The 22,682-nt window shown below is 39.2% G+C and overlaps 1 protein-coding gene and 1 long non-coding RNA gene across 3 annotated transcripts in view; one reads left to right on the top strand and one right to left on the bottom strand.

The window, feature by feature from the left end:
- GCNT2 (glucosaminyl (N-acetyl) transferase 2 (I blood group)) overlaps nucleotides 1–3,172 on the top strand; it is an 82,914-nt gene extending 79,742 nt beyond the window's left edge. For both annotated transcript variants that reach the window (XM_077886062.1, XM_077886061.1), the window contains exon 3: nucleotides 563–3,172. In XM_077886062.1, coding sequence (XP_077742188.1) covers nucleotides 563–753 — 191 coding nt within the window. In that variant the 3' untranslated portion in view covers nucleotides 754–3,172. The remainder of the gene's footprint in view (nucleotides 1–562) is intronic.
- Nucleotides 3,173–4,230: 1,058 nt separating this feature from the next.
- Nucleotides 4,231–17,006, bottom strand: LOC144306624 (uncharacterized). Its single transcript, XR_013373719.1, has 3 exons — nucleotides 16,914–17,006; nucleotides 8,194–8,603; nucleotides 4,231–4,610 (listed from the first exon to the last, which is right to left on the bottom strand). It is a non-coding gene; the product is annotated as an uncharacterized LOC144306624 (long non-coding RNA).
- Nucleotides 17,007–22,682: the final 5,676 nt, after the last annotated feature.

Raw genomic sequence — 22,682 nt, 5'->3', positions numbered from 1 at the left:
GGAGCTTACAGAGTTGCTGATAGATTGGGTGAGGGCTGTGGGAGAAAGGAGGAGAAAGGGCCCCGAGGAATAGGATTGCTGTGGGTTACATGGGGAACACTTGGAGGGGGTTAGGAGTTGAGGCCTGATGGGTCACACCAGTGAGGTTGATTCTCATGCAAGCAGAGATAGAAGTAGATACTTGGGTAAATGAGGCTGGGGCTCAAAGAACAGACTTGACCAGAGCAACCCATAACGACCTCTCCCATCTGTACCCTTCTAGAACCTTCCATCCATCACTGTCATTTGATAATACACGTATTGTCTGGTGAAGCCTATTGTGTCCTTGCCTTGTATTGTTTAACCCTGCTGTTCTTTAAGTATGTATGCCTACCCTTTGTCTTCCCATAAAGGGCTTAACTTCCTTGTGGGCCGGGCCTGTACGATCCGATTCCATTAGAATCCCATAGCACTTGGCACATGTTTGGCTACTCGGTAGGCAGGCGAGCCTCTACCTCGGGGCAGCTGCCCCCCACTTTGGAAGACCAGTGTGTCCTCACTGTCTCCTGTGCTTCCCCTGCAGGCCGCTACGTACGTGGCATTTGTATCTATGGAAACGGAGACTTGAAGTGGTTGATTGATTCGCCCAGCCTCTTCGCTAACAAGTTTGAGCTGACGACCTACCCCCTCACCGTGGAATGCCTGGAGCTGAGGCTTCGAGAGAGGACTCTGAACCAGAGTGAAACGGTGATACAGCCCAGCTGGTATTTCTGACCCCCTGGAGCACAGGCTCCAAGGCCCCCGCAGCCAAGAAGAGCCTCTCTTTGGGAGAGAGGGTTGCCCTGCTGGTGTTGAGAGTTGCCCGAGCAAGGTGGCAGCCCCAGGACCTGGCCGTGCTATCCCCCGTGAAAACATCCACCGGAGACTGTGGACTCTGCTATCAGAATGACTGCGCAGGGCGATGCTGGCACTTTGGCCCCCCTGGCAGCCTCCTGATGCCCCTTCCACGGCAGGCTAAGGTCCTGTTCAGTGGTCAGTTTAACTGGCATCAAACCTTTGCACCAGATACTCATCCTCGGGAAATGTTCTCATGAAAAGAACCGTAGATAATACTGTTTAGGAAAATAGGTGCATTTCTTTGAAGAAGGAATCATTTAGGACAGATCTATAGCCACGTGTGCATGGACACCACCCCCCTTTGCTCAGTCACACATAAGCGTAGAAACAGCTCTTGGGGCAACTCAGCGATCTCCTTTACAACTTGAGCTACAGAATGGAGAGTTCGGTCTTGTTCCCAAGCCCTTCCGGTTTACTGTGTCTGAAGTTCTGCATGGGAGGTAAAGTCATGGACAGAAGGCGGGATGCATTTTTAGACAGTGGCCACTGCCTGCCGCTTCAGCAAAGGAATCCCAGGGAAACAGGGCATTTCTTGTTGTGGGTCAGAATGCACTGTAGTCCCTCTGCCATTGCTTTCTGTGGAGAACAGTGAAACTTTCCCACAGAATGAAGAGATTTCTAGAAGACAGGTGCTATGGCATGGATCTTGTCCCAAGTCTCTAACCTCAGAATGAATCACTTTCCTCTTCGGTCACCACCCTCCACCCCCACCAAAGTGATCTTACCTGCACAATGGAGTCCAAATTCTATGCCATGAGGCTTTAAGGACTCCAGAGTATTCTCTGAGTAGCTTATTCTCAGAGAGTAGTCTCTGAGTAGCTTTACAATGCTTAAGTGCTAATAAGAGTGCCTAGATTTTTAAAAGCTTTCAATTGTGAATCAGCATTTGTGTCACTTAACCCCCATCCCCTTCCTTTATCCAATTCATTCATTCAGCATGCAGCCAGTAAATATTTCTTGAGAGTCTATTGTAGGCCAGACCCATGTTTGACACAGGAGAAAAGGAAGACAGAGCTTTTCCACTCTCAAATTCTTGGTCATAGCATCAACGTTGGAAAGGCTACACTAGAGAATCTCATGGATTGCTAATATTTTAACACATTCATGTGCAGGGCTATAGATTGGGAGATCAGGCCAAGGATATAAGTAATTAGAAATTGAGGTCTAGGGACACCTGGGTGGCTCAGTTGGTTAAAGCATTGCCTTCAGCTCAGGCTGTGATCCCAGGGTTCTGGGATCGAGTCTCACCTCAGGCTCTCTGCTTAGCTGGAGTCTGCTTCTCCCTCTCCTACTACTCCTCCCCCCAACTTGTTCTATCGCTCAAATAAATTTTAAAAATATTACAAAAAATAGAAATCAATATTGAAATCAGAGAGGATTCCAAAGAAAGAAGGCAAGGAATAGAAGCTCAAGCCAGTTGTGTTGTAGGCATCCCGATAGCTCCCTTATGGCTCATTGCACTAAAACCTTACAACACTCGTGGGAGGCCCACGTGATTACCCCCATTTTGCAGATGAAGTAAGTAGTCTTAGAGAAATTATTAATAAGCATTAGGAAACAAGTTCTCTGAGGACTGGGATGTTCTCATTGGTCTCCTTAGTTCAGTTTCCTAAGGTGGAAGATTTGGAGAAGGTGAAATAAAGCCATATTTAGTATACCAGAGAGGGTGGGTTTTATGAATGGTCTCAGTGTTAAATGAGAACACATGCCGTCACCTCAGAAAAATGTGAAGTCTACTTTTGTACTCCTAAATCCATTGAGCTCCTCAATATTTATTTATTCTAACAGAAGAAAAAGTTGCTATAACTAATGATACCTTTAATTAACACAATTTTATTATTTTTTTTCTGTGATTGTGCCTGTTGAATATTAATCATATTTATGGGAATGCCTTTGAAGTAAGTCTTCTTTTCTTCCTGCCACTGAAAAAGATGGAGCTGTACGGAGTGGTAAAGGGTTAGAGCATAGGGAACACGCCTGGAATTAATGGTGGAGTCCAAGAATCATGTTTTTTTCTTTTTTTTTAAAACTTCTTTAAATGACCCCACCTGAGAAGAAGAAATGTTTTACACTGGATCTTTCTCATCTAGAACGAGAAGCCTTTTGGAATAGAAGATGTTTACATGTCTTGCTGGTCATCTCTATGTCTTAAATACTTTAATATTGGAGGATTATAGTGTTTGGGTGAGTGGGTTTCTGCTAGCCCATGGGTATGGCTGAAACTACTAAATCCGTCCTTGTTTGCAATGATGTTCTGTGTTATTGTCTTGGAAATAAATTAATATATTGTTTTCCACCTTTGGTGCTATTGTGTATTTTTTAAAAAGGTTTTTACTTATTTATTCATGAGAGACACAGAGACACAGGCAGGGGGAGGAACAGGCTCCCTGTGGGGGAGCCCAATGCAGGACTCAATCCAGGACCCCAGCATCATGACCTGAGCCAAAGGCAGACGCTTGACCACTGAGCCACCCAGGTGCCCGCTTTTGTGGGCACCTTTTTTTTTTCTTATTTGATGGCTGGTTAACATCCACTAAAGACCATGTTTAACAAGCTAATTCTTCTAGTGTTTTTTAAAAAAATACAAATAAAGGGTTGCCTGGCAGGCTCAGTCTGTGGAGCACATGACTCTTGATCTTGGGGTTGTGAGTTTGAGCACAATGTTGGGTGAAGAGAATACTTAAAAATAAAATCTTAAAAAAATACGTGAAAATAAATAAACTTCTAATTTTAGAATAGCTTTAGTTTTACAGAAAAATGGCAGATGGTACTGAAAGTTCCCATACACACCCTACTCAGTTTCCCATTATCAACATATTATGTTACTATGGCACATTTTATTTAGATTTCCTAAATTTTTACTTAATATCCTTTTTTGGTTCCAAGATCCCATCTAGAATGCCACATCACGTTTAATCATCAGGCTTTATTGGGCTATGACTGTTTCTCAGACTTCTCTTGTTTTTGATGACCTTGACAATCCTGAGGGGTACTAGTTGGGCATTTTGTAAAGTTGCCCCCCTGGTTTTGTCTCATGTTTTGCTCATGATCAGATTGCACTTTTGGGTTTGGAGGAAGACCACAGAGGTGAAGTGCCATTTTCATCACATCATACAAAGTGTACATTCTATCAACATGACTTCTCAGTTGAGGCTAACCTTGATCACCTGACTTAAGTAGTCTTTGTCAGATTTCTCCACTGTAGAGTTACTGTTCTCCCCTTTCCATATAGTACTCAAGTCATTATTCACAACTATACATAAGGAATGGGGAATTATGCTCCACCTTCTTTAGAGTAGAATACCTACAAAAATTATTTAGAAATCAAAAAGGAGATTTTTCTCTTTCCCCAAATTTACTAATTTATTTAAAAATTTATATCAATGTGGGCTCATAGATGTTTCTTTTAAACTTCAGGTTATAATACAATTGCTCCAATTGTTCCAGCTGTGGCCATAGGTAGTTCTTTCAGTCAGCTCCTGAATCTCTTTGACATATCCTCAAGACTGTGGATGTTTTCTTGAACACTCTTATTTTTTGGCATTGCACAATGCTCCACTCAAGCAACTCTTACTGTTCTCTTATTCAGTTTTGAGGATGCATGACAAGTACAATAGCAATGGCATGAGAAGTACATGGTGATCAGAGGCTCAGACTCTCAGATGAGGGTCTGGATCACCTCACCAAGTAGGCCATACAGACTAGCAGAGGTGCTAGTGAAGGATATGGAGATTCTGGAATGAGAGAGAGAGAAGAAGGAGACATTGGGTATCTTAGGGCTTCAAGACCAGCTGCAGGGGATCCCTGGGTGGTGCAGTGGTTTGGTGCCTGCCTTTGGCCCAGGGCACGATCCTGGAGACCCGGGATCGAATCCCACGTCGGGCTCCAGTGCATGGAGCCTGCTTCTCCCTCTGCCTGTGTCTCTGCCTCTCTCTCTCTCTCTCTGTGACTATCATAAATAAATAAAAAAAAATAAAATCTTTAAAAAAAAAAAAAAAAAAAAAGACCAGCTGCAATGGTGGAAGCTGTAGGTCATTCCACTAATTTTCCCTTTGTTAGTTTCCCCCAAGAAAAGACACTCCAAGGATTTGGAGGAGCTGCTCCTTAAGTTTATAGGAAGAAATTGATCAAAGCTGCTAAAGTGTGGATGGTGCACTGCACAAATGGGGTTTTCTCAGGACTTAGGCTGTCAGCCTTCTCTGGGAATTACCCTCAGCCTAGGAAAGTGACCCCATCCCAGGTCACGTCCCATCTGGGGTGAGCCTACACCTAATGCCAGGAGGGTGTGGGGCTATAAAGGCCAATACCCTCACCTTAACTTGGGCCCATAGCACCTGATTAGCTCTCTGGGGTGAAGCGAGGCCTTACTATAATTGTATCACAGCACAGCTTCTTTCTATAATCCCAATGCCTTCCATTCCTCCATAAGTACGGAATGTGAAGAGCTCCCTTGCACACTAATCTCCATTTTAGAGCCTGATTTTTGGAGAACCTCACCTGTACTGTGTTTCCCCACACAAAAGATTATACAAAAATTTACCTATATTTTTTTCTTTAACCTCCATTGTTTGTTTGCTTGTTTTCCCTCTATGTTTAACTCTTCGAGACTTAAGCCATTTAGAATTTATTTTGTCATATGATTTCAGGTAGACACCTAAATTTTTATTCTGCTAAGGAGAACCAGCTATGCCAATACCATCTTCTCCCGGATGATTTGAAGATTATGCACTAAATCTCATAAATTTGGGAGTCTCTTTCTGGAATCTATTCTGTTCTATTGATTTTTTTGGTCTATCCACATGCCAAAACTATATTTCAAACATTACGGTAGATCTCTACTCTGGCAAGAGGAGAAATCCCTTACCATTCTTTTTCTTAAGTAGGCTTCATCCCCAGCATTGAGCCCAATGCGGAGCTTGAACTCACGACCCCGAGATTGATACCTGAGCTGAAATCAAGAGTTGGATACCCAACCAACTGAGCCACCCAGACACCACCCCTTCAATGTGTTTTCTAATAGGTTCCTCAATCTATCATACCTCACATTTTCTGGTAATTATCTATAAATACCAGTTTTGCCTTTTCCTTCCCAATAATAAGTCCTCTTGTTTCTTTTTCTTGTCTTCTTACATTGGCAAAAATTTGTGATACAATTTTAAATGGTGTCAGTAATAGCAGTTATCCTTGAGTTATTCCCAACATTAAAGGGCATGTTAACTTTTGTGCATGATGTTTGAGTTTTGATATAAGTTTCTGGTAGATACTATTTATTGAAGAGAATATTAGGAAATAAATATACATTGAAATATATCATGATTCATATGTATATGTGTATATATATATATATATATATACACACACATATATATAGGTTGCTATCTCTTTTTTGTTGCTTGGTGCAATTTATGGGTGAGCAGTTTTTAAAATTTTTTCTTTGCATATATTACTTCAGGAAATAGGAGCAAAAAGTTACTATTCCTAATCTTTTTAAACAGTAAGTCTATAGTAGTCTATGCCAAATAGGAAACTATAGCAGGGGTCCATTTGAACAGACTAGGCAAGCAATTGAAGTTTGAGACTAATGTTGACTGAGCTGGAAGGTTCCTTATCATAACTACTCCCTCTTCTGGTCAGGATGGCTTAGGGATTAAGCACCAACAGAAAACAGACCAGAAGTCAACCTCTCAGAGCCAAGTTCTGGTTTTGGAAAGAGGACTAACAGCGTTATCTCTGAGAGCAGGAGGGTAAGAGGTGAGGCTGTCCATACTCACTTTTCCATGAGGAACACTTACACACTTAGAAAGTGGGGCACCCACTGTAGCTATCTGGAAGACTAATCTGATGAGTCCTATTGCTGAGCCCAGGAAGCCTAACCTACATCTTGGGAAGAATCCTTGGGAAGGGTTTTATCAGATAAATGGGCTGAATGATCCAAAAATAAAGGGTTCTTAAGAAAATACAAAATCCAGAAGCTGATGGACAGTGTCAAGTGTCAAACTGTAGAAGGGAATTTTGGGCATAATGTCATCAGGAGCTAAGGATATTAGGAGAAACAGTTAAGAAAGTTAGTGCAAGATTAAAGTGAATTATTCATGAACTTCGGGCCATTTATTTCAGTTAAAATGAATTATCAGTGAACTTCAGGCCGGGTACACACGGCAAAAATGTAGGGTTTTAGAGGGCTTCTTTAAAAATTTTTATTTTGAAATAACTTTAAACTTAGAGAAAAAGTCACAAAAATTACAAAGAGTTCTTATATATTCCTTCAACCTGCCACTTCTAATGCTAACATCTTACATAACCAATGTTTCATTATCAAAACCAGTTTGTTTGGTTTTTAACTCTGTACTGGCTGTGTGTTGAGGGTTGCAGCCAACTGACTTTTACCTTTGCACAGGACAGACTAGATGGTACATGAGTCCCAATAACATGTAGTACCATCATATTAGACCAAATGAGAGCGAGGGACTGGTCTCAAGTGATATTTCCTGATGAAAATTGTACTACAGAAAAGAAGATTCTATATATATTCTCTATTCCAGGCTATGCAAGTGAGATAAAAGAAAAAGACAAAAGAGCAGATCCAAAGTCATATCACTGAGAAATTGGTGGAGAAGAAAGGTGTATGGTGGTTAAAATGTATCTTGTATCTTACAGGTCACTGGTTGGAAAACTCTATTTTAGATTCATTTTCTCAGGATTTCACTAAATAGATTTAATGGGTCATGAAGAGCTAGGAGGAAAAGCACTGATTACTGCCATGTCTACACATTGAAACTCTGACGCTTAACACCTCTGGTGATCCCCTTCTGCATACCTCTGAGTGGGCCAGGCATGGAAGCTCCACAATTAGCATTCATGTGGTGGCTTTTACAGAGGACTCAGCAAGGAGTACTTAAAGTAGACTTTCCGCCTGCATGGCTGTGTATCAGAGATGACCCAGTGGAAGAAGAATGGTTTAAAGAGTAACTACAATAATAGCATGAGATTTTCTGGGGATACAGTTACAAAGAACAATGGAGTGACTTAAATACGTTAGAGACTGGTAGACAAATCTATGAAAATGTTGGAAATTTAAAACACCAATGTGGGAGGTGCCTGGGTGGCTCAGCCGGTTAACCATTTGCCTTCATGACCCCAGGGTCCTGGGATCAGCCAGAGTTGGGCTCCCTGCCCAGCGGGAAACCTACTTCTCCCTCTCCCTCTGCCTGCCTCTCTGCTTGCTTCTGCTCTCTCTCTCTTTCTCTGTCAAATAAATAAGTAAGTAATCTTTTAAAATTAAAAAAAAAAAAACCACACTAATGTGGTAGTCCTTACCATACATCAAAAGTTTCCTACTTGGATGTGTAATCAAGAAACTTCTCTGAGGAATGGTGGGAGCCAGAGCAAATGTCACTTGAAAAACTTTCATAAATGGATCTTGGAAACTAGCCCTTTATCTGATACGTCATTTGCAAATATCTTCTCCCATTCTGTAGGCTGTCTTTTAGTTTTGTTGACTGTATCCTTTGCTGTGCAAAAGCTTCTTATCTTGATGAAGTCCCAATAGTTCATTTTTGCTTTTGTTTCTTTTGCCATCACGGATGTATCTTGCAAGAAGTTGCTGTGGCCGAGTTCAAAAAGGGTGTTGCCTGTGTTCTCCTCTAGGATTTTGATGGAATTTTGTCTCACATTTAGATCTTTCATCCATTTTGAGTTTATCTTTGTGTATGGTGAAAGAGAGTGGTCTAGATGTAAAATAAGGGTACAGAAATATGTTGTGTTTTCGTAGGATTTTTAAGCAGGAAGATTTCCCTTATTTATTTATATATTTAACAAAGAAATTGTGCCAGGTTCAGCTTCTTTTTTTTTTTTTTTTTTTTTTTTTTTAAATTTTTTATTTATGATAGTCACAGAGAGAGGGGCAGAGACATAGGCAGAGGGAGAAGCAGGCTCCATGCAGGGAGCCCGACGTGGGATTCGATCTCGGGTCTCCAGGATCGCACCCTGGGCCAAAGGCAGGCGCCAAACCGCTGCGCCACCCAGGGATCCCCCAGGTTCAGCTTCTAGTAATATATCTATGTATTAGGACTGATAGATCTTTTATATTCAAGCTGAAGAGATAGAAAAATTACAAGGATAATCAACACACAAGATGCTTTTAAATAGTGATTAGTTCTGTGAAGTAGATAAAGCAAAGTGAGTTGATAGAGATCAACAGACAGAGAGGGAGAGGGGCTCCTTTAGATTAGCTGTCAGTCCTAAAAGAAAACAGGCAGCAAATTCTTAGACTTGGGTCTTGGCTATATTTTTGGGGGATCATCTCCTCAGACAAGGGCAACAAAAGCAAAAATAAAGAGTTGGGATTACATCAAACTGAAGAACTTTTGCACAGCTAAGGAAACCAGCAACAAAATGAAATAGGCAACCTCCTGAATGGGAGAGGATATTTACAAATGATGTATCCAATAAGGAGTTAATTTCCAAAATATATAAAGAACACATACAGGTCAACACCAAACAAACAAACACCCCCCCAAACCTCACCACAATGCAATTAAAAACTGGGCAGAGGATCTGAATAAACATTTTTCCAGAGAAGAAATACAGATGGCAAACAGATGTGTGAAAAGATGCTCAGTATCACTCATCATCAGGGAAATGCAAAGCTAAACCACAATGAGATATGATCTCACACCAGCCAGAATAACTAGTATTAAAAAGACAAGAAATAACAAGTGTTGGTGAGGAGGTTGAGAAAAGGAAACCCTTGTGCACTGTTGGTGGGGATCTAAATTGGTGCAGGATCTATGGGAAAAGTATGAAGTTTCCTCAAGACACTAAAAATAGAAATACCATATGATCCAGCCGTTCCACTTCTGGGTATTTATCCAAAGAAAACAAAAACACTAATTCAAAAGGATATATGCACCCCAGTGTGTATTACAGCATTATTTACAATAGCCAGTATGTGGAAGCTACCTAAGTGTTCACTGATAGATGAATAAAGAAGATGTTTATGTGTATGTATACACAATAGAATATTACTCAGCAGTCAAAAAGAATGAAATCTTTCCATTTTGATAACATAGGTAGACCTAGAAGACACTATGATGAGTGAAATAAGTCATACTGAGAAAGACGAATACCATATGGTTTCACTTACACATGGAATCAAAAAAGTAAAACAAATAAACAAGCAAAACCGAAACAAACTCCTAAGTACAGAGAATAAAATGGTGGTTACCAGAAACGATAGAGGTGGGAAGATGGGTTAAACAGGTGAAAGTGGTGTAAGAGGTGCAACCTTCCAGTTATAAAATAAGTAAGTCACAGAGATATAAAGTATAAGGTAGGGAATATAGTCAAAATACTGTAATAACTTTGTATGCTGACTAGCTACACTTATCATGGTGGTCACTTCATAACACATAAAAATGGGAATTACTCTGTTGTACATCTGAAACTAATAGAATATTACATATAAACTATACTTCAAGTAAGAAAAATACCCTTTTTTTGTTTTTTGTTTGTTTGTTTTTTTGACGATTAGGCTGTCAGGCAAGGCCTCTCCTCAGAGGGACATATTCGTTGTGATGCTTGTAGTGTCCATGGTGGCCTGTAGGCGCCAGAGTCACCTTGAGGGAGCTCCTACAGGCCACCATGGGACACTTTGAGCATCAAAATTCATATTTAGGGAATAATACATTGTAACTCCCAAAATAAAATGAGTTCATGAACCCATACATGCATACATACATACATAAATGGAGGAGGATGGAACGTTCTTACAGTAAAAGTCCAGCTAATAATACAGACGGAGTGATGGAGTTAGGAAATCATTAATGGTTGCTACAACTCATGGATAAAAGTTTGATAAGGAATAGAATATTTACATAGTTTCAAAATATCTTCCCACAGATTACTTATTAATTGTAAAGGTAGATTTTTAACTTTACAGTGCAAAAAAAGACCCTGGACATATGACCTAATCAAGTGAGCAAAGTGACATGACTCACACTGGGACAATCAACTCACATACCTCCCGAAAGAAAGCAGAGTTGGATATAACATCCCTGCAGTGGTATTCCTACCCAAACCACATACTGAATTTAGAGTCATGAGAAAACATCAAACAAGCCAACACTGGTCAACATTGTACAAAACAACTGCCCTGGACTCTTCAAAGATATAAAGAAAAACTGTTGAATTGTTCTAGATGAAAGGAAATTGAAAATCAATGCAATGTATGATCCTGGACTCAATTTTAAACTGGAAATATAAAGAAAAGCTGTGAAGGACATTCTTGGGACCACAGAGAAAAACAGTATATGCATTATGGGTTAGATAATATTGTGTCAATGTTAAATTTCCTGATTATATAAAAAGTTTTTTCTTTGTACTTTATACCAAAGTGTTTAGAGAATAAGGTAGCATAATGTCTCCAACATATTCTCAAAAGTCTCAAAAAATGTATACATCCATCCACACAGAATGGTAAAGCAAAGGGGATGGATGCAAACATTTAGTGGATCTGGGGAAATGGTATAAGAGAATTCCTTGTACTGCTATTTCAGTCTTTCTGTAAGTATGAAAATAGATCAATACGAAAAATTACCAAAAATCCAACCAATTAACCAACCAACCAAACATACCCCAAACCTCAGCTGGTTAAGCTGCTTCATCTGGTGGTATGATTGAAGTTATCCCTACAGGATAAGAAATGGATTCTGACTGATTTAAGCAGAAAAGGGATTTAGTAAAAGGTACTAGAGCTGATCTTAATTTTTTAAAAGATGTATTTATTTATTTTAGAGAGAGTGTGTGTGCATGAGGAGGGGAGGGGCTGGGGGAGAGAGAAAGGGGGAAGCAGATTCCCTTCTGATCACTGAGCCTGATGTGGTTCCATCCCAGGACCCTGAGATCATGACCTGAGCTGAAACCAAGAGTCAGATGCTTAGCAGACTGAGCCACCCAGGCACCCCTGACTTTTACTTTTTTAATAGACTGGGCAACGCAGACCAACCCTTCTGCTGAAAACAACTAAGAAAGCTGGATGAAATACAAATGTGTCCTTCCTAACGGCATCACAGAGATGGCAAGATAGTGAGGCAGGACTAAACCAAGATACCATAGAAATGGAAATCCAGAGATTTCTGCTCTGGGAGAAGAAACAGCTGAGAGTCAGAACAGCACCATTAACAATCTGACTGGTTTGGGACAGGGGTCTGAAAACTTTTTTCCTAAAAGTCCAGATGTTAAATATTTTAGGGTTGCAGACCATACAGTCTCTGGTTCTGTGTCATAATTATTCAATTTTGTCATTGTAGAATAAAATTTTAGTTTTAGCCGAGATATCTGCACATCCATGTTAATAGCAGCACGACTCATAATAGCCGAGAGGTGAATACAACTCAAATGTCCACTGGCAGATAAATGGATGAGCAAAATGTAGTAAATACATACAATAGAATATTATTGAGCCTTAACAAGGAAGGAAAATCATAGAGAATATGTTGGAGCTCGGGGAGGAGGAAAGGTAAATCGTTATTTAATGAATATAGAGTTTCAGGCTTGTAAGATGAAAAAGTTCTGGAAATCTGTTTCAAAAAACAATGTGAACATATTTAGCATGATTGAACTGTACACTCAGAAATGGTTAGGATGGTAAATTTACGTTCTGTGTGTGTTGTTGTTGTTGTTGTTGTTTTACCACAACCAAAAAATGTATGTAATAATAACAGAAAAGAGTATCAGTGAGTTGTTCATGTAGTTAGTGATCAGGATTGTTTGTTGGAAACAAAGTTTTGGGAATCAAATGTTTGAAAATGTTTTTTAAAAAAGAAGTCATAGAAAATACATAAACAAACGAGAGTGGCTATGTTTCAATACAACTTTATGGACAATAACAGGCAGCTGGCCTGTGAACCAGAGTTTGCTGAACCCTGGGCTGAAAAACAAAGTCAAAATTCAAAACGATTGGTTATGGAAGCCCTGAGCTCACACAAGCTTAGCCATGACCTTGTCCATGTGCAAGCAATGACAGTTACACCAGGATTGCACCCCGGCCAGCAGCTTATTGTAAAAGACCTCTAGTTACAAGACACATCCTGATTTCAGAGATATTAAAATATGAAGGAAAAAAGTGAAATTTAAAATCAATGAAATTTGGCAAATATTATTCTACACCCAGAGACACCATAGCGAAGTTGTGGAAAACCCAAAACAAAACAAAAACAAAACAAAACAAAAAATCCCAAAATAAGAGCTGGGTGGGGTTCCTGGATTTATCCTCAAAAGAGCAAGAGTTCAACGGACAGATGACTTCTCAAAATCACAATGGAAGCCATAATACAGTTAAAAGACGTTATAATAAATAGAAGGAAAATAAATGGCAAGTAAGAACCCAGCAAAAATCATGCAAGAATAAAGGTAAAATAAAGACATTTCAAAACAACAACACAAGGTAATTAGTACCAGTGGAGCTATGCTAAAGGAAATTCTAGAATATTCTTCAGGAAAAAAAAAAATCCGAGATGGAAAGCTTGTAAATAGTAGAAGGAATGAAAGGAAATGAAAATGGTAAAATGAGCATTGGCTACATAAAATAATAATGATGATGTTATGAGGTTAAAAGTATATTGGTAACCAAAGTTCATGGCAAATTATAGCATATAAATTGGGAAGAGATAAATAGAGTTATAGTATTCAAAATTAAGTAGGTATAGTATTCTAATGTTAAGTATTCTATAGCATTGTTGGGGAAGAGGGTAAAAGTTCCAATTAATGTTAAATGTTAAGATGTCAAGAATGCATGTCATATTTTATAGGACAACCATGAGAAAATTAATGGGAGTATATACATTCTGAACTACTAGAGCAAAAATAGCAGGGGGCGGGGGGGCACAATAAAAATACTTAATTCAAAAAAGTCAAAGAGGGAAGCCTGGCTGGCTTAGTCAGAAGAGCATGTGACTCTTGATTCCAGGGTCATGAGTTCAAGCACCACATTGGGTGTAGAGATTACTTAAATAAATAAAACTTAAAAAAAAATAAAAAGTCAAACGAAGGGACGATAACAAGGAAAGGTTGGGAAAATATAAAATGGAATAGAATGGCAAATTAAATTCAAATGTTATAGTTATCGTGTTAATTATAAGTAAACTAAATGTCCCAGTTGTCTGATAAGATTTTTAAAAGAAAAAAAAATTTGTTGTTCACAATAGACACATCAGAAATATAAGGAAACCAAAAGTTGAAATAATGGTAGGCATACCACGTAAATATAGAAAAAAAGCTGTCATTGAGAGAAAAAAATAGTATTAATAGGAAGAGTCAGGCACAGCCTGGGTGGCTCAGTGGTTTAGTGCCACCTTCAGCCCAGGGCGTGATCCTGGAGACCCCGAATTGAGTCCCACGTCAGGCTCCCTAGCCTGCTTCTCCCTCTGCTTGGGTCTCTGCCTCTCTCTCTCTCTTTCTCTCTCTCTCTCTCTCTGTCTTTCATGAATAAGTAAATAAAATCTTTAAAAAAAAATAAGAAGAGTCATTTCATAAAAGGCTTAATTCACCAGGAAGATAAAACTACTCTTATTTATATCTTCCCAATACATAGCCTCAAAATATATTACAGAATGAGGGAAAATAGCCACATTTATAATCATAAGAGGAGATTTTAACACATTCTCTTGTTAATTGATAAAATAAGCAGAAAAAAAAAACCAGTATAGCTACATAAGATTTTAAAAACATAATTTACAGGGATGCTTGCTGGAGTCAGTGGGTGCAACATGCAGCTCTTGATCTCGAGGTTGTGAGTTCAAACCCCATATTGCCGGTAGAGTCTACTTAAGAACACACAATTAACAAATTTGGTTTATTGCCCATAAAAAGAACACTAACCAACAATTTTTGTGGCAAGCACACTTGAAACATTTACAATAATTTATCTTTCATATAATAAAAATCAACAGATTTCAAAGAATTGGTAATGGACAGAGTATATATTCTGACCAAAAAGCAATTAAGTAAGAAATGTTTAAAAAGTAACTAGGTGGTCCTCATATGTTCAGAAATTAAGCAATTTACTTTCCAATACCCCATGGGTCAAAGAAGATACCAAAATGAAAATTAGAAGATATTTTTATAATGTAGAAGATATTTTTAATATTTTGATAATGATAATTTAAAATTTTGATAATTTGATAAAATGTATGTGAGTATAGTTAAGGGGGAAATTTATAGGAATAAATGCATATGTTAGAGAGGATAAGCACCTGAAGATTAAATTATAAAGATAGCAGAAATTAATGAAATAAGAAAAAATATACAATAAAGATAATCAACAAAGTCAAGAGCTAATTCTTTGTTATTTAGAAGTCTCAGACATAAGTTTAGGTAGAGTGAATAGAAGGGTAGAGTGAGAAATAATTCTGTTTCTTTCTGTCTCTGAAACTCACATTGAATCTTGGCTATAAATAATTCAACTAGGGGCACCTGGTAGCTCAGCTGGTAGAGCATGCAATCTTGATATCGGAGTTGTGAATTTGAGCCCCATGTTGGGTGTAGAGATTACTTAAAGATAAGATCTTAAAAAAGTTTCATCTAATTATTACTTAAATGAGTCACTTTAGTCTATGAGCCAAAGAATCAAGTATCAAGCAAAAAGTTAAATTTTGAATGGTGTGTGTGTGTGCGTGTGTGTGTCTAAGCAACTGTAACAAAATATTAAATAGGATTTAGCTTCTTGTCCATGGAATTAGTGACAAGAGCCAGAACTGAGGTCAAAGAGGGGTTAAGTTCCACATTTCCTGGGGTCATAAATACTCATCAGGGATTCTTAAGACATGGCAAACCAATCTTTTCTTTTTTTTTAATTCTATTTATTTATTTGGGAGAGAGTGAGAGAGATCACAGAAGGAGAGGGAGAGGGACAAGCAGATTCCGCACTGAGTAGAGGGCCTGATGTGGGGGCCAGATTCCAGGACCCTGGGATCATGACCTGAGCTGAAGGCAGATGCTTAACTGACTGAGCCTCCCAGGCATCCCCAAAACCAGTCTTATTACAATCAACCACGATTCTCTAACTCAGAGGTCAGCAATCTTTTTCTGTGAAGGACTAGATAGTAAATAGTGTAGGCTATGTGGGTATGGTTTCTGTTAAGACTATGCAACTCTGCATTGTAGTGCAAAAGCCACCATAGACAATATGTGAATGTGGTTGTGTTTCAATAAAACTTAATTTACAAAAATGGGCCATGGGCCTGATTTGTCCCATGAGCTATAGTTTGTTGACTCCTGATCTAAACACAGCCCTAATATCAGGCTAAGACTGATGAAGGAGAAAGAGCATCATCGTAGATGTGAATTATCAGCCTAATGAGAATGCCGTGGTTGCCCCCCCACTTTCTACTCCTGAGCAAAGTGAGGGAGACAAGAAAATCACTTGAAAATACAAAGTGTGCCTGAAGGGAAGACTGGAGTCTCCTGCTCTAGTTAGATCTTCTTTCAGGGAGTGAACTTATAGCTCTGAACTTCATCTAGGTAAACAAGCTAAAGAACTGGAGTTGGCAGGGCAGAGCGAGGTAGTTTATAGCCGAGGAAGGAACAACCAACTGCTGTGACGAAGACGTGCAGAATTCCCTTAGTTCCAGGGGTCACTATGGAAGGAAACTGGATTTGATTGGTTTTGCTGTAATTTCATATAAGAGGATTTGCATCCTGGCCCAAAGACTACCCAATCAGTTGTAAACGCGTTTGAACAGGGGCCAAACTTCCCAGGGTAGAGAACCTGGTAAATAGGGAGGCTTCCAGGCTTCCCCAAGAATATATACCATGCCACAAAGAGAGAGTCGTTGGTGACCTACCAACAAGTAGGTATCCACAACCAGCTGGAGTGAAAAAAACAAGTAGCCACAGCCAACAAAAGGCCACACTAGCAGCCAGATCAGTAGAAGACACTCATCTGTTCCCAAGAAGAGTGAGGGCCAGACCACATATCCTCTCTTCTCCACCAGACCACACACTCAGAGGTGAGGTGCAAGGGGGCTCAAAGGACAGACCTTGCCTTCCTCGATTCAGGAACGTGGTCAGTGGTAGGGGAAGGAAAGCCTTAGGTTTGAATGGGGTTGTAGCTTTAAAGGGAATGGATTTTTCATAACTGAGGGTGACCTGGAAGTTCTAGAATCTGCTCACGGTGCTATTTATTAACAAATCTGCCATGGAGAAGACAAGGAGAGTTAAAGCAGCACATTTAGGAGCCATGCCTCCTGGGAGGAAAAGGCATAGTGTTTATATATCCCTGGGTTGAGACTATTTGAAAACTAAATATCAATGTATAGTAACACCTCATTAATCTGGAGTCTACATAGTTAGTCTTTTTGGCTACACATGCCAGTGTCAAGAAACTGGAACACACACTCATAGGTACACAGGCACACACACATCTATGAAGGAAAATCTGCCTCTTCTCTATTTAAAGCATTTAAAAAAAAGATTTTATTTATTTATTCATGAGGGACATAGAAGCAGAGACATAGGCAGAGGGAGAAGCAGGCTCCCTGAGGGGACCCTGATGTAGGACTTGATCGCTGGACCCCAGAATCATGCCCTGAGCTGAAGGCAGACGCTCAACCACTGAGCCACCCAGGTGCCCCCTGCCTCTTCTTTATATCCCTCTGTGAACTACTCAAGTCTTTACGCAGAGCTGAATTAGCTAAATGATAAGAGAAAGCGAGGGTCCAGTTCTAGTATCACACGGGATGTACTTGGAGCTTAGATGTCATTTTTTTCTACACATTTGAACTTCCCTGTAACAATTAAACAATTCTTTGTTTCCACCCAACAAGATCTGGCTACCACTTATGTAAGAGGACCTCACACTTCAAAATTGGGGGACCCACAGTCGAAACAGTTACTGGCTATGTTAATGACTCAAGTGTAGTCACAGTCCCACTAAATATCCCATTGCTTAAGGAAAACATTGGAAAGTTAACCTTCAATAACTTGTGTACATAAAAATCTATACAATAATAATCATAATAATGGGAAGAATGAGAAAAACGGTTAGTATGTACAAATAAGCACAAGCAATGAGAAAACATGAAAAACCATCATAGGCCTTAATTTTTTTTAATCATTTATTTAAGTTGTGCTTAAAAATCTATAACAGGGGCACCTGGATGGCTCAGTCGTTAAAGCATCCAACTCTTGATTTTGGCTCCAGTCATGGTCTCATGGTCGTGAGATCGAGCCCTAAGTTGGGCTTTGCATTGAGTGTGGAGTCTGCTTAAGATTCTCTCTCCCTCTTTTCCTACCCCCTCTCATGCATGCATGCATGCATGCACTCTGTCTCCTTCTCTCTAATAAATAAGTAAAATCTTTAAAAAATAAAAATATATGACATAAAATTTATCATCACAATCATTTTTTTCAATGTACAGTTCTATTGTGTTAAGAATATTCACATTATTGTGAAACAGAGCTCTGGAATTTTTTCATCTTCTAAAACTGAAACTTTATACCCATTGAACAACTTCCCATTTCCCTTCCTGCTAGCCTCTGGCAACCAACATCCTATTTCCTATTTCTATGAGTTTGCTACTTTAGAGATTTCTCATAAAAGTAGAGTCATATGTCCTCTCCTTTTGGATAGGATCTCCTTTTCAAAGACTGTATAATGTTCCCTTGTATGTGTAGACCACATTCTCTTTATCCATTTATCCACTGATAGACATTTGAATTGCTTCCGCCTCTTGGGTATTAAGAATAATAATGCTGAAGAGAACAAGGGTATGGAAATACAACCTCAAAATCCTACTTTTAATTCTTTTGAATGTGTACCCATAAGTGGGAATTGCTGGATTGTAGAATAATTCTACTTTTAATATTTTGAAGAAACTCCATATTGTTTTTCATAGTGACTACACCATTTTACATTCCCAACTACAGTCCTCACTTTTATAAAAAGTCACAAGTTTGCACATTATAGCTATGACTTCCTTCTTCCACCATCCATCCCATATTCCTCACGTTCTCAGCTTCCTCATGATTCAAGTCTTCAATCCTAAGTGGTACAAGTCCTTTATCATCTTGCCTCTTTTTGGTTGCTATAGTTTTCCATTAACCTTTACTATTGGGCATGGGAATATTAAGAGGTAATGCCCAGAGAATTCCCACAGTTCCCAAAAGTGTCCATCTTGTCCCTACTGGGCAGTGCAATGCAATTACCTTTGAAAACGGTCATCATCAAAAAAAAACAAAAAAAAAAAACAAACAAAAAAAGAAAATGGTCATCACTCCAGCCAATAGAGTGATGCTTTTTCTTTTTCTCTCTCTTAGAATAATATTTTTTTCTCCCTGTTGGTTCAGTGCACAGAGTCCAGAATGACCAAGAGGAAATCTCACCTTTGAATTCAATGGAACCATTGTGGTGCCCCTTATAGGGAGCACTCCACCTTAGAAACCAAGACTTCCAAATCATAGAATTCAACGTTGCCAGGATGAGAAGTGAAAATTCTATGGGACTCAGTCCTTGATTCCCAGACCCGTGTATTCTGTCTACAGGTAAAACTGCCATATAAGGGGTACCTGGGTTGCTCAGTGGTTGAGCATCTGCCTTTGGTTCAGGGCATTGTCCCAGAATCCTGGGATTGAGTCCTGCTTAGGGCTCCCCTGGAGGGAGCCTGCTTCTCCCTCTGCCTGTATCTCTGCCTCTGTGTGTGTATGTGTGTGTATGTGTGTGTGTGTGTGTGTTTCTTATGAATAAATGGGTAAAATCTTAAAAAAAAAAGACTGCAATATAAATATCTCTGATTCAAAGTATATATGGCATCCCTTATAAGAGAATTCCATTCTTTCAGGATTTTGCCTTCCAAGAGGAGCTGGTATTAGTTTTCAGAAATCCATTATAAATTTAAATTAGGCCAGCCACTCATACTTGATAAGGTAGGTAGCAAGACCAGTTAATTCCACGGACATGAGTGAACTGCCAAACTTCCTTTGCTCTATAATGAGTTCCTTGATCTTTATATAAAATGACATGATGATAGATAAGTCATCCTATGAGTCTATGGATTGTGGGGCTAGTGGAAGCATTGCAGATAGGGAAGGCAAATCCATATTCTATATTTAGAATGTATGTTTATTCCAGTGAGGGCACATTTTTACTCCTTCAATGATGAAAGAGGTCCAGTGTGATTACCCTGACACCTGACAGCTAGCTATATAGCTATATATATAGCTGGCTCAGTATTGGTCTCTGCTGTTAGTGGGCTAGGCATTCAGCAGTAGCATTGGCCATAGCCTTGGTAATGGAAATTCCACATGGTTGAGCCCATGCTTAGTTTCCACCCCTCCACCAGAGTCACTTTGTTCATGGGCCCAAAGAAGAAGGATTGGATGACGGGGAAAAGTGGCTGGCTAATATACACAGAATGTGTCATTTGCTTCACTTGATAATTAAGAGCCTCCATTGCAGTATATGGCATTTGGTGGGCATTCACATTAGACGCAAATATCTTCATGGTCTTTTCCCATTGTGAGAGACCCATCTACATGTCTCTTCCCCAGACTTCTTTGTCACCCATCTTCCAATCCTATTTCTCCCCAAGTCCCTAACATCCAGCCCAACTATGCAGCTGCCCATGTAGTGAGTATAGATCCATACTTTTGGCCATCTCTCCCTCCAGACAAAGCAAACTACCAGATATACTCAAACTTCTGCCTATTGGAGGATTTCCCATTAGCACTATCCTTCAGTCACCCTCAACTGGAATATAAAGCTGTAGCTGTCCACTTTGAGTGGTGCAACCCTGCCGTATATTTCTATTACTAGCCTATTACTTTTATTACTCTCTACTCAGCTCCATGCCCAGCCTTTTTCCTGGTGCAATTTATTTTTAATATTTTAATATAAAAGCATCCAAACATACTTTAAATATAGAGTATGATGAACCTCATAATCCTATCAATCAGATTTAGGAATGATCCAGGACACCTGGCCACCTCAGTTGGTTAAGCGTCCGACTCTTGATTTCAGCTCAGGTCATGATCTCAGAGTCATGAGATTGAGCCTCACAATAGGCTCTGTGCTCAGTAAGAAATTTGCTTGTTTTTTTTCCTCCCCCTCTGACCCTCCTCTTCTATCCCTCCCCTCCTATCCCTCCCCCTGGTGTGCACATGCACACTGTCTCTCAAATAAATAAAATCTTTTTTTTTTTTTTTAAAGAATGATCCATATAATGCTATCTATACTTGATTCAATTATTTACCCTCCACATTTTCTTTAACTTCAATATTTGAAAACTAATCCCAGGTCATTATTTCTTTTCACTTCTAAAACTTCAGTATGCATCTCAAAAGAAAAAAAAACACCTTTTCTCACTCAACAAAATGCCATTAACACATATAAGAAAATTAGCAATACTTCTTCAATGTCACTGAATACTCCATTCAAATTCAAATTTCCTAATTGTCTGAAAAGGTTTGTACTGTTAGTTTGTTGAAATAAGGATCTGAACAAGTTTCACCAATTGAATTTGTTTATCACATCTCAAAGCTCTTTAAGTTTCTTTTCTTCTAGAACAGATCTTTACTCATGCAGAACATCCCACATTCTAGATTTGACTAATTGCCTTCTTGTTTCATTTTTCATTTTGTTTCTCTATCCCATGAGTTGCTTACAGACTGGAGATTAGATCTAAAATAAAAGCTTGATTAGATTAAGGTTAGATTGGCCAGGAGGTCAAGGGGATCATCTTGCATGGAGTAAGGATACATATCATGTCTGGTTGTCTCCATTTTAGGGATGCAAAAATTCACAAGTGACTTCAGGAAGATTCACTTCCTTTAACTGCCCCATAAACATATCTCCAGGATATCTCCCCACCAACATATCTCTTCCCAAAGATATCTCCCCCTCCCCCAATCCCTCGCTCCCCCATCCCGGCCCAAACTGCTTTTCCTCTTTTATTCATCTTCAAGGCACAATGTTCTGAGACATTCTGCATTCTTCTCTTTCCACTGATTACCATATTCCAGTTAGTTTCTAAACAAGGAGCATTTCTTGTATCAGATTCTTTGTGTATACCACAATGCCTTAGCCAGAGAACATTCCAGAATGGGGATATTTGAGTAAGCTTGAAGTAAATAGAACTAGACACAGATTCATTTCTCTGACTCTCGCAGATAGAATAATCATCACTCTATTTTCATAGCACTTTTGTTATTCCTCTGTGATTGGAAATATCTCATTACAAATTTAGTGTCCATTTCTCTTCATATCCAGGATGGAAATCCTTTTAGAGGAAACCAGATTTTATTTGATGCCCTAAATTCCTTATACCTGGCTACATTAAATGTTCACTGCTGAATGAATGTTTCCCTTACAGGCAGTACTAACATTTGAATAAGTAGTATAAGTATTTGGGTAAGTAGTATGTTTTCCAGCTCTTTTTATTAGTTATTAAATTGTGTTTAAATGTTTAAAATATTAAATTCAGTTTTATGCTCATAATCTTTATTTTATTTTTATTTTTTTATTGGAGTTCAATTTACCAACATATAGCATAACACCCAGTGCTCATCCCGCTATGTTCGTAATCTTAATCTGATGTAAGATGTAGGAAAAAATTTACATCTATTTCTATTCACAGAATAGAAAAAGGATGCTCAGGAAGATGTGAGGCCACATTTGGATTGTTCATGTGGTATGGGTCCCAGTCTCCTGATAATGACGCTATCGGCTAGCAATGCCTGAGCCACTTGTCCCAACTGTATTACTTACAGGGCCAGTGTTGTGGTTGGACCAGCCCGCGTGATTCTTCTTCTTT

Source organism: Canis aureus, chromosome 37 (assembly GCF_053574225.1).
Source record: "Canis aureus isolate CA01 chromosome 37, VMU_Caureus_v.1.0, whole genome shotgun sequence".
Taxonomy (NCBI): Eukaryota; Metazoa; Chordata; class Mammalia; order Carnivora; family Canidae; genus Canis; species Canis aureus.
Note: the sequence above shows the minus strand (reverse complement) of the source record. Positions and strands in the feature narration are given on the sequence as shown.